The sequence below is a fragment of the Arvicanthis niloticus genome, chromosome 2 (genome assembly GCF_011762505.2).
Source record: "Arvicanthis niloticus isolate mArvNil1 chromosome 2, mArvNil1.pat.X, whole genome shotgun sequence".
Taxonomy (NCBI): domain Eukaryota; kingdom Metazoa; phylum Chordata; class Mammalia; order Rodentia; family Muridae; genus Arvicanthis; species Arvicanthis niloticus.
The window spans coordinates 35,166,957-35,185,414 of record NC_047659.1 but is presented as its reverse complement, the minus strand read 5'-3'; the positions used below and the strand labels follow the sequence as shown (position 1 = coordinate 35,185,414).

The window sequence follows — 18,458 nt, the reverse complement described above, 5'->3', positions numbered from 1 at the left end:
ATACCATGCCTGTTCTAGTTTGCTTTTCTATTGCTGTGATAAAACACTCTGACCGAGGCAATGGAGAGAAGAGGAATGCGTTCTGGGCTTTCAGTTGCAGAGGGTCAGAGTCCACGATGGAAATGTGGAAGTAGTATGCAGCAGGCAGCAGGAGGAACATGAGAGTTCACATCTTGAACCACAAGCAGGAGGCAGAAAACACACTAGCAACGGCACAGGTCTTTTGGAACCTCAAAGCCTACCCCTTACAATAAAGTCCCATCTCCTAACCCTTCCCAAACAGTTCTACCAACTGGGGACCATGTATTTAAACATATGAACCTATGTGAGACAACCCCATTCAAACTACCACAATGACCAACACAACTTAAGGAATGGTTTATTTCGCCTTTTGGTTCCAGAGAGTAAGAGTACTTTGTAGTGGCACAGCATGTCAGCAAGCAGCAGGCATGGCAGCTAATGGCTAAGACCTCACATCCTCAGCTACAAGCACAAAATAGAGAAAACAAATTAGAAATTGGTCTTTAAGCTTTCCAAGTCTCCCCTCTGCCACCATGACACTGTTCCCCCAGTAAGACTGTTTTTTTCTAAACCTCCCCAAATAGCCCAACCAACTAGGGACCATATATTCAAATACCGGAGCCTCTGGGAGGCAATTCTTAACTACCACAGTAAGTGCTGGAGAGATTCAAAACAACAGATGTCTAACTCAGTGCAGTTTAATTATTAACTTCTAGATTTGGCCATAATAGGCAGTTGGCTCTGGTTTTCAATTTCTGTTAGAAGAAGAGGATTAAAAAGTCAACTATTTTAATAGTTAAGTCATTATTTTTAGAAGACATCTCCAACTTATAAGGTACTTTCTAGCTAATAAATCAAAATAGGAAGCCACCTCAAGTCATTTCCTTAATCATATAAGAGACTTTCTTGGCCCCAAGATGTCATCTTGCTCAAAGTAATACGTTCTATGAGTGCTTTTCTTAGGCTTTTAAGTAGCTAAAACGACTCTGCTATGAATATTTTAGGCTGAGTTTTTACATTTGTGTTATAAGGTGTTATTAGCAGTGCAGACTTAACTGACTGTCCTTGAGCCAAGGCAATCCCCAATTAACTTACTGTTCGGAATCTTAGCTCTACCCAAGATACATGAGTCTCTCCTCTCCGGGGCTGCAAAGAGGCCCTTTGAGTTTGTATTTAGATTTGTCATGAGTCTTTGTTCCTAGGTTTTTACAAGAGAGTGTCAGTTGGTTATATCCAATGTCACTGGCTGTCCATAAGTCAGTAGCTCTGCACTTAGCTGGCAGTGTAGCGCTGCTGCTCTTGTGGGATTTGCCTGAGAGGAATCCTGAACTTACAACAGAAAGAAAAGATCAAAAGATTTGCAGCTTTGAAGGAGAGGAGAGTCCAAAGGCTTCCGGTGAGCTGGCTATGTTTTTGAGAGTTTTTTCTTAATTGAGAAAATGAGAAAATTCATGTTGGAGCCTTGAATGGACAGATGTGAAGGACCTAGAGATCAAGTTTAGGGGAGCAGCCAGAAAAAGGGGACATATTCCACGAGAGAGGTGGCTACTAGTATGGGCATTGCCAGTAGGTCTCACAGGGAGCAAGGCTCTGAAAGAGACCCATGCATGTACAAAATTGGAGCCTGTGGTAATATTGCAGAGAGTGGTTTCCAGAGTGAACGGAGGCCAGACTGTAGCCAGCATGGAGCAAGTGAGGAAGGAACTGAATGCAGAGTGCATCTTCTTCAATTACAAAATGGCTCCATAGATCTTTCTAAGAAAACGAAGATGGCTTCCAACGAGGGGGTCATCATTAGTAGATAGATTCTCACCCACCTGAAGAACTTGTATGAATGGGAGAAGAGCATGATGTGGTAGTTAGAGACTGAGGCTGAAACTAAAGTAAGGAAGAGGGTCATGTCTGGAGCAGGGTACTAAGGACATCAACTAAGTTTATGGGAATATGAACCCAGGTTCCTGCCCAGGATGAGAGAAGATGGACCTTGGCCAGGTCATCAGGACAAGGCCTGAGAAAGGAAGGCCAATGACCTAGTCAGTGAAGCAGGGGCTTGAGGTTCCCTGCTCAGGAGGGGAATTACATATGACCTAAGAAATGTGACTGCCAGTCATCCAGAGTAAAGAAAATGATCATGGGGTGTGTTAAGTAAAGCTTTGAATAAATAAACGTGTAACACATTCAACAAAGAATTAGGACTGGGAACTGGAGGGGTTGATGTCCAAAGAAAAGAAAGGAAGATACTCAATGGATTTCGGTGATTATTTGACACTGGTTCCAAAGCTAGTGAGAAGATACAGCAAAGCTTGATCCATGTCTCCTCACCTGGGAGAGAAAGTAGGAGAATTAAGTACTGTAAACGTTAAGAGGAAGAGAGGCTTAGTCCAGTGCCTGGCACAGGGTACCTAGTAAATAATGTTGAAAACTGCAAAATTTGCTATATGATAAAATGAGCTAAGGCCATAGGTAGGGTAAGACTGACTGAGAATAAACAGGAACCTTCCAGTCAGTCGGCAGGAATGAGGCCCCAGAGTTGTGCAGTCTGCAGCCTCTCTCTCAGCAGATACTCTGAGCTGAGCGGTTGGAACCATCAACAGGATCTCCCATGGCAACAGTCACAAAGGATGACTCTAAGTTTGGTCTTAGGAAGTAGGTTGTGAAAGAGGTAGGGCTATTGGGAAAGAAAGGGCTCTTGGTTACAATTTCAAACAACTGTCATTCAGTGGTGGATATGACCTGGGCAGCTAGGATGTGAGCCCAAGGACCATGAGAGAGACAGAGCCATGTAACTGTAAAGTCAGTGGGTAAATCTTTGTGATTGTCACTGGGGATCAAAGTAATCAACCCCCACCCCCCCAGAGGTACCATCTATTCCAGGGGCTGCTACAGAAGTACTGTTACCTGGAAGCCCTGGTTTTTAACTGAGGACACCTGTTGATTGGAATGATTAAGAATGGGGTCATGGAGTGTGCTACAGAAGAGGGGTATTTTAATCATCAACTATGTTAAGACTTTCTAGGACAAGATGATTGGGGAAAAGATGGGCTTTTGTCAGTTTTATTGTTTTAAAATATCAGCAATACCCCAGTTTGTAGTCCCTATGCCCACTTAAAATACTATTGGCAAGGAGTTGTATAGGAAGAACTTTGAGTATATGTAAGACTATAAAATAGATTACAGAAAGGCAGGTAGAAACCATTGGGAAGGGTAAATACACAGCGGCAGAAGTGGCTTGTTGGATTAACGTGGGAAAAGGCCAATGTGAGTGACATTTGTAATACCTATCCTGGGCCCTCTCTTCACACCTTGTCCTATCCACTCTCAATCCCAAACTCCTGGGACAAATCTGTATTCCATCTCAAGGTGTTTTGAATAAATGGCTTAGAACTGATTATACCCAACAAGAAATGAACTTCACTTTTCTTTGTGGGTTTTGTGGCTTGTGATATAGTACACACCTTTCTGTAGCTCACAGGACTATTCGGAGAGGGAGAGGGGGGACATGCCTCCTCTTTTGGGTGACTATGCATCTGGTTATTCTCTCTGTCTTGACTCTACTGAACAGACTCAGCTGTCATTGAGATATGTTTTGTTCATCTGAGAGAAAAACAAGCTTTGTAACAACCATTGATTAAGACTGCCCATCAATGACACTGATCCCAGCCCTCAGGCTGTGGTCACCCAGGGAGCCTACCATCTGTATGTTTTGATGCTAATAGCACCATCATAAATGTCTAGTTTGGACCTAAAGTCAGTAACTGATGTGTAGCACACACACAGAGAGAAATAAGCACTGCCTAGGTAGTAATTTGTACCTGGTTTTGTCTTGATAACAATAGTCAGGTAAAGTCCTTTTAATGTATATATTTATCTATGTTGTAGTTCTCAGAATGTGGTCCCCAGGCCAACAGCATTTGTAACATTCAGAAACTAACTGGAAATACTGATTACAGGCTCCATTCACTATCCTTGGGTACCTCTGGGCCCAGGGGTAATGGCGGCCAGCTGCCTACTCTAGGCTCAGGCTGAGCTGCCTGGCATTGTCTTCAGCCTGGCTCTTACTTATTAGCATTTTCTGTGGGAATGTCTCACCAAGTATCAGTGCTTGGGCCCCACCAGTAGGATTTGATGGAATTAGTAGGCAGCTAGTGTCCTGGCATCAGCTTTTGGTAAGTTCCAGTGGTTCTAATTATGCTCACAGCTAAGAACCATTGTCACATAGTTGTACAAGAAATGCCCCCCCCCCCCCAGCCTATGATGTGGTCATCTCAAACTAACTTACTGAGAACAGCTTGACTCTTGCCAGAGTGCTGACTTAGTCGTTCATATATAAAGCAAACCATAAATCATGTAAAACATCACAGGATGGAAACATTTTTCTCTGGTTTTCTCCATTGTTGTATCCCGGGCACCTGAAGCAGTGTTTGGCACCAAGGAGGTGGGAAGATTGCAATGCTGACGAATTGCATTGATAGTCAACCAGGAACTGGGGTTCCAAGAGTCTCACAAAGGAACAAACTGGAAGAATGGCCTCTGGGGCTGGCCTGGGTTCATCTGTTCCTGGTTCTCCAGAAGCACTCTGAGTTCTCTTTGTTCCTGCCTCCTGCACAATTGAACCGGATGTCACTGCCTTGAGGCAGGACTCACATAACTATCTGTGGGGTTCAGTCTCTGCTGATGTGTTTCCCAGAGTTGAGGGGAGCTGGTTTTCCCTTCCCGAGGGGCTGGAGGGCTGATGCACAGTGGGGTGATCTGGAGTCTCAGTGCTTTGCTCTGGACCTCCTATTCGGAACGTGTCGCTCACCTCTGTTTTGATTTATACATTGTTCCCTGAGTACCTGATACACACACACACACACACACACACACACACACACACGCACACACATCTGGAGGCTCTTCTCTCTTATAGTGGGGAGAATAACCTTCTGAGTGAAATTTTAGCCCAGAATGGATTTTCCAACAGGTAGAAACCCATTCCCTGAGAAGCTGCTACTGCTGCTGCTGCCGCAGTCCCCCTGGTAGAGAGACCTCAGCACATACATGTTTAACACTGCCATCCTGAATGTTGAGGTTTGTGACTTTAACTCTGGGAAGAAGGTTTGTTTGTAGAGCGAGTTTATTTCAGCAAAGCAAATCACATGGCAGGTACGGCAGAGTGGAACAGTTCAGTGTTGGTTCCTGGACCCTAACTGAAACACCCTCTCTTTGCTCCATCTTACTGCGTCCGTTGTCCTGTGAGAATATTCTTTTTTCTTAATCGCAGTGCTTGGCACTGTGTGCCCTTCTTGGCAAGCCTCTCCCCCTTGTTTGCCGTAGCTGTTTAGATTGCAGCTACCCCATGATTCCAGATAAAAACTGTCTAGATTTTCATAGGTAGGTTTGCCCAGGTGTCACTGAGGGTTCACTGATGTCAGGCAATGTTGTTGCTGTACCTTGAGGTCCACTCACTTCTTAGAGTGTCGTGCACATTCATGTCTCCTCAGCAATACATAGATTCTCTACTTCCCCATGAAAGCTCACTGTCCCTCCAACCTCACCAAGGCCTGACAGCTTATAAAGTCCTCCGATTATTGTTAATGCCTGGCCTGACTCTGCAACAGCTGTTGCTTGTGAACAATATGATGCCTCTCCTCTCCCAAGAGAAGTTGCAAATGCCTCTTTTGCAGCACGTCCCACCTTTGTAGAGTCAGAGAGCATAAAATAGAGTGAGAAATGAACGCAAGGCCCCTGTTTGGGGATTCAGTGCACAGCTTAAAAACTATTGAGTTTAGCCGTTTCCTGACATTGACTTTCATAGCAACAGTTTAATTTGGAGAAAATCTGCTACCTCAAATGACTAAAAGTATTTATGTGGAAAATTTTCCAAATGATTGGCTTTACTGTGTTGCTATTTTCTTTCCCCATGAATATGTGAGTATTTGGCTCTCTCCCAAGAGTTCTTTTCTGCATCACTTCTCTCCAGGAAAAGACAATTTTCTATCGAGAGTAGACGCAGCTCCCAGAGTCTTCCTCTTTTAAGCAAAGCATTGTTTGAGCTTAAGCCACAGCATCTGTAAGAAATTTAAAGTCACCATGTTGCTGGTGCCCTTGAATTTTCTCCAAGGTTAAGCTCATCTGAACAAGTTAGACTGCATTCCCCGAGGAGTGGCCAGCTTGTGCTTTCGGCATCCCTGGCCTGTGCCTGGCTCCCACTTGTATCAGTCTTGGGGTTTTCTCTATGGTTCTTCCCTCTTTCTTACTCCTGGAAGTCTTCAGCTACCTCGCCAAAGTCTGTTCTTGCCAACATCAGCAATGACTCCCCATAATTCAATGCAATAATAACTTTGGATTATAACCAATCTTTCTGTAGCATTTGACATTTCAGGTTGCATTTTCCTTACCTTCCTGGGACCATTTATCCTCTTTGGTTCCTAAAGTAGTTTCCTCTTTCTTTGTCCCCTTCTTAAGTGTAGTGTCCTTGGAAACCAGCTCTAGACCCATTTCTCTTCAGACCTCTACACTCATATCATGGAGGGCGGCTATCTTCCCTGTGACTCTAGCTCCAATCTCCCCATCCTTGGCTAGCCCAGGTCCAAGAACCAGTTCTGTGCCAATCTGAAGCTTGTTTCCTGTTGCTTTTTTAAGTTCCCAGCCTCGGGGATGGATGCTCTTGTTTGCCGTGAAACTGTCATTTCTTCCTATCTCTGTCACTTTCCCCATCCCTATAAAACAAGCTGACATTTTTGTATTTATTTTATTTCTTCCCTGTCTAAGTCCACATCTTTCCCAACCTTCCACCAGCATCTCTTTCTCCTATAGGATGAGAAACTACCAGTTCTGGTCTGGATTGCCCTGTCTCTCCTCCCTATTGTCCGTCCTGCATCCTCCTGTAGAGTTTTGAACATCCCAGTTCTCTGTTCAAACCTCTCACCTCTCCTGCCTACCAAGACTCACAGTGAGACTCTCTTATTCTCTCAGCCGGAGGTCATGTCACTCTTCATTTCGCCATATCCATATGTGGCCTTACTGGATTTCTTTTCAGTCCCCCCAATCCTACCATGGTGGTTCAACTCTAGACTTTCACAAGATCCTTCTTTTTCCCAATCCATGGCTGCTCCCCCACTCCCATCCCCACCCCCTTTCTTAGGTTCAGAATACTTCTAAGACATGCTCCCAAGTCTGGCATATGTACCTCCACCGATGGCTTTTGCCCCATTGTCTCATCAAAGCACCCGCCCCAAGGCCCATCTCACAGTTGCCCCATCTTGAAACTTCTGGTCGAGTGTCTGCCATGCCATGACAGGAGCATATCACCCAGGCAGACTGGCCACTTCACATGCCTGATGCAGTATTTGATTCCTGGTCTGGCACTGTGTCAAGAAATACCTAGCAAATGAAGAATGAAGAAATACCTCAAAATGAACTTCGAGCCAGCCCTCTTCATGTTACAGATGTAAATAGTTGCCACAGTCTCATTTGCAATTTCTCCCTCGCCAGTTAAGCTCCCCTGGCAAGAACGACTATCAGTTTCCCACAAAGCAGACAAAAAACTTTGTTTCAGACAAAGCAACCTATATGTCCCACAGGAAGAAAAACTTTCCAAGGTTCTGAGAATTAGCATATGGTAATTGGCAAGTCCCAGGGTATCTTTTAATTGAACCTTCACAGAAGTTCCTGTAGCTTGTACTCAGTGCTGAAATTGAGTAGAACCTCATTAGGGAGGTTGTGTCTTGTCACGCCTTAGTGCCTCAGTGGAAATGGAGAGAACGGAACCGAAGCTACACACATGGAGGCAGGCGAGACAGGGAGCAGGCTGATCTGCCGCCCTGGAACCTACATGCTGGGCCGACACCAAGTCCTGACACCGATGAGCATGGCAGAATGACTGTGACCTTCAAAGAAGGCTAGGATTGCCCTTCTCAGATCCCATAGTAACCTTCCTATTTCACGAGCTTTCCTTCCGTCCTCGCCCCCTGCTTCTCCTTTACTGCCAGTTCATGAGCAAGCAGAATTTCAAGAACATCCCTCCCAAAAGCACATCCGAGGAAACCGAATGACCGCCAGGCTCAGCCCACCTCAGCTTTCCTTCACAGCTGCCATTTCCTTCACGGGTTCCATGCTGTTTGTGACTAGGATAATACCAGAAAGGTGCCCATTCTCAGGTCCCCACCCCACCCTTTACTGTCTCCTCCTCCAAAATCCTCATCCTATGGACACAGCCCAAATGCCCCTCCTCCGTGAGGCTTTTCTTATGTACCTCAACACTCCAACAAGTGGCCACCGCACTTTTCTGCAGCACCAGGGGACCATATTTGTACCTTGCTGCCAAGTCTGGGAACCTTGTTTGGTTCTCAGGCATGTCTTGTTTCTATATTAAGTTATAAACTTCTAAGGAAGACGCTTTTATTCTCAGCATGCCCACACTGTCTAGTACAGTAGGTGTTTAGGGACACTTGATGTAGGAGGAGAGATCCAGGGACAAGGACAGCACAGAGGTTAATTGCAGGGAGTGGACAGTGGAGGCTAAGCCTCGGGGTTGAGAACAGTCATTCTGGGTTATATTTCTGCTCTGTTACCTAATGAGCATGAGACTTGGGACAAATTACACCATTTGTCTGTGCCTCCATTTCTGTACCTGTAGAAGACAAAATTATATATACAAAATTATACCCTCTACCTATGATTGTTGTGAAGTGTAAAAAAAAAAAAAAAGGAATTGTAAAGCACTTAGCACAAGACCTTCGCCTCCTGAGCACTCGGAACACACCGGAATCTCCAGCATGGAAGGCCAGCAAAGACACCTCCATGGAAAATACTGCTGTGTACACTAAGGACAAAGGGCATCTGTGACTAATGTGACAAGGCAGATTAAATCTAAGTTGTTGCCCATAGAAGGCCAGCATGGCCTCATCTTCCTGAGAACTCTGGTGCCTGCTTTTTGGAAATGGTGAATCTCCTCTCTCTAAATCAATAGAATCACTTTGACAAGGAGACAGCAGTAATCAAGGCTACTCGATACTCACATATGGGCAGCAGAGAGTGACGATGTGTTTTATAGAGTGAGGTGTGGTGTGGTGTGGTGGGAGGGGGTGCCTCAGCAGGGCCATGCTGAACCACACCCCCTGGCCCCCAGGTACCAGCCCAGCCATAGGAAGGGGCTAGTATAGAATAGAGATTATTTGTGGGCATGGGGAAGGGAGTTGAGAAGAGAGTAGAGGCAGAGAAAGAGAGGGGACAGAGAAGGACAGAAAGAGGGGTGGAGGGTGGGGGTGGGGAGGAGAAGCTGGCCAAGAGGGGAAGCTGGCTTGGAGGAGGGGAAGGGAGAAAGGGGTTAGGGAGAGAAGAGAGTCAGAGTCAGAGAGAGTCACAGAAGCCAAACAGTCCCCTTTTTAGCAAGCCAGGCCTACCTGGCTGTTGCTAGGTAACTGCTGGGTGGAGCATGGAAGGAATATGAAGGGAGAGGGCTAGGTGACCTCATAGCACTGAGCTGTGTTTTAGTGCACCCTGTTTTAATGTCTGATGAAATTTGAAAGGAGATGGAAAACTAACGTTGAAGGGGGAAAGTCATGTTTTTGCTGCCATCTACAGATGTCAGAGCGCAATTTGTAAAGTTTTCCAACATGCCCATAAGCGTACTTCATGGAGAGACACTATTTATGAAGCATAGTTTAAGCTCTAGTAACCTAAATAATTTAAGTACATTGTTACAGTAATTTTTTTTTTACCCTGCTTTCTAAAAGTATGCACATTTAGTCAGTAATTCAATCTTTATAGCTCCTCAAGCTGTGTTCAAACTTGTCGTCAGAAGGCCGTGTCATAACTCAGGATCCTGTGGTTATTGCTAAGGGCACCTTTGCGGTAGCTACGGCAGCTAGTCGACAGGGTCAGGGTTTAAAGTGGTGGCAGAGAAACCTGAGCCCAGCTGGACTTTACTCCAGGTTTCCCTGTATCTCACTGGTTATGGAATCACTGTAAACTGCCTCTCATTGTTTGGATTGAGAAATCAAACCAAGTAAAATCAAACTGTGGAGTCGCAGCCCTTCCAAGATGGCTGCCAGTGTGCTCTTGTCGGTGTACTGCACCTGTGAGTTAATTATGGGCCACCTACCTGTCCTGTGTCTCTTTTCTAAAGGGTTAAATATAGACAAGAGTTGTTGGAGAAGCGTTTGATGGAGAGAAAAAAATTGGCCCTTCAAGAAGTCCAGGAAGAAGAAGAGAGAGAGAGGCGTCTGGAAGCCCTACGAAAGCAGGTGTTTTCAATTGAGAATTTTTTGTTTGTTTTTTTAAATGTTTCCGGGTGTGCTAATGATATTATTACTGGGACTTAGACCACGATATCTGCTATACAAAATGTAACTTTTCCAAACTAGGACATGGTTTTCCTTCCCAGGAGCCAGTGAGGTTTATGTTGAACTGGGTCCACTTTCTTGATATAGTTAAAGAAGTTTATCAGCAGCATTTAAAAAGCTCCCTCCCAAGATCTAAGTGTGTCCGTACCCCCTCTAGTGCATTATCCAAACAGTATCTGTTTGCAGCAGTGAAGCTCTTGTTTCCAGTCAAAGGACTTCCCTGTCCTCAAAAATGTGGTAGAGCAAGATAATCCACTCTCAAGTGGGAACCTTTGCTTGGCAAAATCCCACAGTCAACAAGCCCGTTTAAGCACCACTTTACAAATACCCCCCTTGTATACATTAAAAGCCTCCCACCCACAGCCTTGCCTAAGAAAAGTAGGTGGAGTAGATAAAAGTAGACAGTACGTGGCAAATGCAAGGATTTAAGAAACTGAGAAATGAGATAGTTCCTCTGGTAATTTTTCCGGAACTTTGGAACCAACAAAGTTGACCCCCAGAGATTTGTTCCACTGATAACTGCACAGCCTAGCCAATGGGAAGTGGCTGTGTAGTTCCCTTTCTGAATGAATAAAGGTTGCACAAACTTTGACCTTGATTGTCCTTCAACACTGGAACAGCTGGTTAAGTATTCAGTGACAGAGGAAACTTGAGTCATTCACTTAATCTGCCTTGGCTCTGTTTCCTCATCTGGAAAATGGGAATACTAAAGCCAGTACCTGCCCCAAAGGTTTGTAGTAACTGGAGTTCAAATTTGTGAGTGCTTCCTAAGTGCAAAGCCCTATTCCAATGCTTTCTGGTGAAACTTGGCTTGATTCCTCAGTGTCCCTCTGAAGTAAGTACTGTTAACATCCCCATGTTGTGAAAGCAGAAAGCAAGAGGTCAGGTGCTTTTTTCCAGAGTCACAGACCTAATAAGCTTCAAATAGTCCTCCTCTTCGATAAAATAGGCTGTAGAGATGAAGTCAAAGGGTAAGAATGTAACGTCTGTTTATTCTATATCTGAAAAAAAATCAAATTATTCAATCACTAGCAAAGAATTACACACTATGACTTTCCAGAGACAGACTTAGCGTCACAACCACTGAATACGTTCTTGTTGCAAATGTAACTGGTTACAGAATCCATGTGACTAGAACTCCTTCTATCCAGTAATCTTTTAAAAGAAGAAGTCCTCTGCTCTCATGACATGGAATCAGTGTTTAGAACTATAATATATGGCAGTTGAGCTAGGAAACCGGTAATAATTAAATTACATTTGACCCCAGTCATTTTATTAGTTTTGAAACGGCATGAAAATGCCATTTACTTCTTGCAAATTCTTGACTTGCAGAATTAATAGGCAGGTGTTGGTAATGGTGCATAAGATTGACAAAGTCAGTGGCTTCTTTCTCATTAAGATCTGGGTCAGAATAGTTATTACTATGTAGGACAAGGACTTTGTGTTAAAATGACTCTCCAGCTTTGTAGTAAAAAGGCAACTCACTGTCTTTAACAGTCCCAAGGAATCCACTCACCTAGTACAATGGACGTATACCCAGCTTGTCCAGCAATGACCGAGCAATCGGCTTTACCAGAAAGCCTCATGGTGCTGTTACTCATAACCATAGATTGATAGCTGCTAAAAATATGAATTTTTGCTGCTATTTGTCATTTTCAAGGTGGTTTGACTTCTATCACACAGATGAATATATATATCCGAAACCAATCATAATTGTGACCATTTAATCATTAACAGGTGGTTATAATCTTTAATGTTTTGTTTGACATGTGTTTTAACTTTTTGTAAGTGACTGGGACTAGCCTGGATCTAATATTCCTTTGCTCTTTCCACTACAGTTTTAGACTTAATAGAAGTTTTTTAGTGGCCACCAAGCAAACCCATAATCTTACCCAGAAACATTTAGCTTGTACCCCCTCTTGAGTGGCTCTGCTTTCTCTTCTCTCAGGTTGCTGTCACTGTCCAGTCTGATCCAGTTAGAATGATGTCAGAGACACTGGCCTGGAAAGCTAGAACAGGTGCTGAAAGTGAAGAAGAATTTATTCTTCAAAAGCCACTCTTCACACTGACTACGTACAATGAGCAGCAGGTACTTATGCAAATCTGCAGTGCTGGTCTAAAATCCATGCTGAGAACAGCAAGAATTGCTCAAGTGTGTGCTTTGAGTTACAAATGATTTTTAATATTTATCTGGAAATACCATATATATTAGCATATTTTTCTCTTTGTAAATAATACACATAATGCCGTATGACTCCAAATATTATAAAAGTGTGACATAAAACAATTTAAAATTGTATCTGTCATTGAAACAGGTTTTGTAATATTTTATTCAAAAGTCATTGATTAAAAAAAAAGGTCATTGGTATTTCTTTAAGGTTCAAAGATTTCTCTGTTGTATTATGAATTTATATTCTAAAGTTATGGCATAGATCCTGTTAAATGGGCAACTGATGAGGCAGTACTGAAGACAGCTGTCACCATTGAGGGATCGTGGAGCTGTTTGCAGGAGCTTAGAACGTGTGTTGTTTGTGGGTGGAACTGAGGAAACAGATTTAAAGGAACTTTTAGAAGAGAGGGGTAGGAAGAAGACACATGAATGCATGGGTAGCACCCAAATTAAGGAAGCAAGTAGTCATAAGTTTTACGAAATTAGGGAGAACACGCCAAAAATCTGAAGAAACCTGTTGCCAAATGAGTTCAAAGTGCCTCTCCTGAGTGCTGCATACTTGATGGCGAATAGTAAGTGTTGGGGTCCACACTAGCCCCACGTTGGGGCGGCCACTGTATCCCGGCCCAAGCTGCCGCTCCGGTCTGCGGGTCGGGTTCAGCAAGAGCGAGGGTGAGGGCAGACTGGAAGAATGGAGACCAGACAGGGTGTGATTCAATCCCGTTTATTCTTCAGTCTCTCTTCCTCTAAGTGTCTCCTTCTCTGTCTCCTCTGTCTGCTATGTCTGATTCTGTCTGGAGCCAAGTGTCTTCTACCTAATGTCTGATGTGTCTGATTCTCTGATCTCAGTCTGATTCTGATCTGTTCTGTCTCTGCCTTTTATATGTCTTACTTCTAAGCCACACCTCTAAGTTACACCTTTAATCATGCCCTTAGGTCTTTTCTCTAAATCTGATCTCTATACTTCTAAGTCATACTCTTAAGTCACACACCTTTAATCTCACACACCTCTAATTTCACGTACATTTAATCTCAAGGTATCTAAACCAAGATTATCGGAGTGTGCTCAGTTGTTGTAGGCTATTGTAATCCAAGTCTCATGTCAGGGTATATGGCTCAAGATGGCTGCAAAGCTGATAGCTGCTTTCTGCTAAAAGTCGGCCCCCAACAAGTAAGGTTAAAATTTCATTTGTTAGTAATCAGATATTTATAATATAGACACTGCATTCTGGTTTGGTGCAAGAATGTAGCTCTTGGCTCCACCCTAAATGAGCCAGACTGATCCTTCTTAGAAGAAGTGACTCTCTAGGTCAAGAAGGGAAGTTTTATATTCAGAAGTAATGCACAGCGGGAGGCCAGTTCTGTACTGGATGTGGGGAGAGAACGGAGATCTCTACCCGGGAGTTTACAGAGATGTCGCTTCTGAGCATGAGTAGAGTTAATGATCTGGGCCAGTTGTTACTACAAAAACTCATTCAAGATGGTTTACAGTTTAAAGGGAAAAGAGGCTGATGTGCACAGGGAGAAGAATTGCTTTTAGGAACGTGTGGGTATAGCTCTCTAGAACCAGCTGCGACAGTACAGACGACAACTGGTCCCTACACAGGCTAAACTTAGAGGAAGGAAAAGTCCTATGGTGCTGGACCAAGGAAGCTATCAGGGGATTCCCAAGCAGAAAAGACAGAGAAGGCCCTTTGCTGAATGTCTTCACTGTGAGACAGAGGCACAGGCACAGGTTAAGTGCTAAAATGAGAGTGGAAACTTGGGCTAGGGGCCAGCTGTGATACACAGGAAGCCTTTCTACTCAGACATCTGACCTTTATCCCGTGACCAGACATGCTATTTTAAAGCAGGTAAGTTAAGTGATGACATTTGTATTTTATCCTTGAATCTCAAATGGAAAATAGATGGATGTGGGGGGAGAGGAATGGAAGTGGTGTTGAAAGAGTCATGCGCAGATCTAGCTGCAGAGATGGAAGGGATAAAGAAAGAGAGGACCATTTCCTCCTAGACCAAGCTAGACAAGTACCGCAATCACGCATTGTGGATTCAAATCCATGCTCGAGATTTACTGGCTGTGTGCACTCGCCTGAGCTATTAACATCTTTATGTTTGTTTTCTTCATCTTTAAAATAATTACTTGCAAAGTTCTTCTGGGGATTAGTAATAATAAATATCAACTGCCTAGGATATTGCCTGGTATTCGGCAGTGATTCAACAAATTATTGCCATTTTGTGGATCTGTCATTAACCATATAAGAACACAGAAGGAAAAACAAGCCTGGGGAGGAAATTTGTTTTGCCTGTGTCACGTTTAGGGTGCGGAGGTCTAAAGCATCCTTTCAAGAAACTGATTAGCAGCCTATCGGGAGGAGAAACTTCTCTCTTCATTTACTTTTTACTCAAAAATTGGATGATAAAAAAAAAAAAATTTAAGGCTCCCTGGTGGTGGAGGAGGTGAATCCTGGAGAGAATTCGGGAGTAAACAGTACACAGATTGTAGAGGAAGTAAGAGTCCTTGAATGTGAGTCAGAATATATGGGGACAGAAGAGAAGCCTGAGTCTTAGGCTCAAATCGTTGTTTCTCAGACAGGGACCTCTGGATTATTCTCATCTCAAGCCCCTCAGTACCCCAGCCCTGCTTCCGATTGGTTGTCATGGAGTCTTCCTTCAGTTAGGTGGTCTCTACTTCCAGACAGGTTTAGGTATTTATTACTTCATGTCTCTAGACAGTCACAGTAGCCTCCTGACCTCCCCCTCCCTCCATCTCTTTTTTTCCCCTACCACCTTAATTTGTTCCGACTTTATGATCAGATTCATCTTATGCAGGCACACTTGGATGCTAAACGCAGAAACAAACACCGTGGCACCTGCTAGCACAGCCTTCAAGGCTACGAGATCCAAGCCCCAGTCGGTGTGTCCTTTAGTAGCCAGGCTCCTCAGTGGCACATTACTCTGCTCAAACTCCCCTCATCTTAAAATTGACCTGCTTCACCTCAACATTTGTATGTGAGGCCTTCCTGTCCGATTAGATCTCTTCCCCCCTCTCTGGCTACTGGAAGATTAAATCAGACTTCAAGGTTGCCCTGGTTGTTTCTTACCTGAGAGCATCGTCATGCCAGCACCACTACACACACCTCCACATTTCACCACATGAGGCAGAGCCGCGCTCTAGTTATCTGTGACCCTCCCTTTGCTCCCATTCAGTCAGGAACTCATGGAAGGAGCTGTTTTCAGAAGCTTATGACAGTATCTTTTAGGAAATTGGCTAACATCAGACTGAGGTAAAATGTCCATATGTGGTCATGACAAAGAATGTGTTGACATTTAAGATTCATAGGAAGGAGACTATGGGCCAGTCAAGTATACATGAGAACAGAAGTTGGGGTATCTGTGGCTACTCCAACTTAGCATGGGATGGGTAGGGCATTTTCTAGTTCCATTTGAAATAGAAATCCAGCCTCAGATTCTCTTTTTCAAAGAGTGACCATGTATTTATGCATAATTTGCACATTACTAAATGATAGCAAAGTTAAAGTGGTTGTTAGAAGATGTGCAGGGGGCTGGAGAGGTGACCGAGCAGTTAAGAGCACTTGGGGATCTTGCTAGGGGCCTGGATTTGGTTCCCCAGAGCCACCTCGCAACTCACAACTTCCCACAACTCTAGTTCTAGAGTTGTGAAATTAACCAAGATCATGGGACTTCTGTCACCCCGTGCCATAGCTTGGTAAGCTGTAGTTTGGAAAAATACATAAATAATATTTGCAAGAATTATCGATTCCATAGCTACATTCTTTCTTTTTTGTTATTTTACAATTTGATTTTTAATTATGCAGGATTCATTAAGTAACTTACCATGCCTTCTCCTAGTCCCTGTGAGCACTACACAGCCACATGGTACTATCCATGCAGGCAGACACACACCCAGACTTAAGAATATGGCTTTCTTAAATAACAGCTCCCTGAAAATATATCCCAAAGATTGATTTTATTTATTAAAGTAGATTAATTTCATGATCTTTTATCTATATGTTTCTAGCCAGCAATAGATAACCATTAATAAGTAAGGTTCATGTATTCCATTTTAAAAATAATTTTAATATATTGTATTTGATTGATATAGTATACAATATTGAATTCGCTCTATGCTGGAAACAAGTAACATACTGGAACGTGATAGTGCAAAAAATAGTTTGGGCCTTTTCAGTAAGAACTCTGCAGTCACAGAGCTAACAAGCTTTATTACCATCCAACCATCCACCTTTAAAAATTATGCAACTTGGGAAAACGAACCTGAACAATAAGATGTACTTCAGCTAAACGAGTCATTGTTTACTTAAATCCCATTTTTTGTGTGTGTGTGTGTGTGTCTACAGATAACGTCTGATCCTCGGCTTCGATTTGAGTTAGCACTTCGAGAAGCTGGACTCCATAAAACACAGTATGCCAAAGAGATGCTACCAAAAATCGGTCCTCAGAGGCCTCCAAGGAAGGACACAGAATCAACAGTGTTCAAGGTCATGTGACCCAACACTGTGTGGCTATGGATAATGATGATCACTGCTTCTAAACGCTTACAGGACCACCGCACATGGAGATCACAGCATTTAGTAAACAGTGTTCCCTTTTTCTACCTTCAAAGTTTTGTTCACCATTTGCTTTTAAATAACATGTCTTATCATCAAATTTACCAAAATTATGAGACTTTGGTATGTATGTTGTCATTTGATAAGCTGTTATTTTGGAGGGTTTTCTTTTTTTCTATAAAGAGGAGCTGAAAAACCATTTGTTAGAATTGTCTTTTCCACAGGCACATGCATTTTGGCTTGTTATCTCAGTGTTTGACTTTTAATTATGGAAGCGTCATTATCATTAATACTTCTATTGTTTCTTGGTTACTCTAAGAGGAGATTCAACTGTTCTCTAAATTTAGAAATCAGCTTGGTGCATCATGTTTATTGCAAACTAATTATCTGAACAGCTTCAGTTTTCAAATCTGGCTTAAAAAGAAATTAGACAGAGTGTCTCCATCACGGGAATACCTGGTTTTTTTGTTTGGTTGTTTTGTTTTTTAACTGAGAAGACATGGCAGTATGGTCGTTTGAAGGAAAAGCTGGAATTTTATGATACTTGAAATGTTATTAAAAGTCCCTAATTATCTAAGAAATACCTAGATGAATTTCTTGAAAAGGAACATCTTGTCTACATGCTTTTGGCTATTTCTAAAAGGGAGCAAGAAAATATTTCAGCAAGAAAATGTGTTTTTAAAACTTCTAGTTGCTAATAGCAGTAAGGGGACTGAGTTCCTTGTTCTTCTTTGCTTCCATTTCCTGTATCTCCCGTCCACCCCTGGCCCCGGGGATGTTATCTCTAGGTAGTTATGAGAATGCTCTGAAAACAACAAAACCCAGGGCTGAGGATGATGCTCAGTGACCAGGACACTTGCCTATGAAGCCCAGAGCCCTGACTCTGATCCTCAGTGTCCTATAAACTGGATGTGGTGGAACACACAATTCTAGAGCTTGGGAGATGGGGAGCAGAAGCGTCAGAGGTCCAAGGTCACCCTTGGCTGTATAGTCTGTTTACAGGCAGCATGTAGTACAGGACAGCCTGTTGAAAAGGAGAGAGAAAGATGGGAGAGGGCAAGTGAGGAGAGATGAGGGGAGCAGGAAGAGGAACAAAGGGTGTCACAGAAAACAGGCTGATCGCGGCTCTTCATGATCACTCGTGGCATCTCAAGTGTAAGTAAAATCAGCCCAGCCTATCAGAATACATTGCCTTCTTTATAAGAGTTCTACACGGGGTGCGGGGGGGGGGGGGGGGGGGGGGGGAGGGATGTGTGTGGTGGGGGAGGGGGCGCCAAGAAGATCTTGTCTACATCCCAAGATTCATCCCAAGGCTTTTCTGCTTCAGCTCCTTACAGCACTATAATATCTCAG

At 43.4% G+C, this 18,458-nt stretch overlaps 1 protein-coding gene across 3 annotated transcripts in view; it reads left to right on the top strand.

The window, feature by feature from the left end:
- Ccdc148 (coiled-coil domain containing 148) overlaps window positions 1-17,686 on the top strand; it is a 261,767-nt gene extending 244,081 nt beyond the window's left edge. For 2 of the 3 annotated variants that reach the window (XM_076928783.1, XM_076928784.1), the window contains 3 exons: window positions 10,133-10,250; window positions 12,298-12,438; window positions 16,896-17,304. In XM_076928783.1, coding sequence (XP_076784898.1) covers window positions 10,133-10,250; window positions 12,298-12,438; window positions 16,896-17,045 — 409 coding nt within the window. In that variant the 3' untranslated portion in view covers window positions 17,046-17,304. Of the gene's footprint in view, window positions 1-10,132; window positions 10,251-12,297; window positions 12,439-16,895 lie in introns of all 3 variants that reach the window. The other variant, XM_034496862.2, reaches the window with a different exon arrangement.
- The last annotated feature ends 772 nt before the right edge of the window (window positions 17,687-18,458 follow it).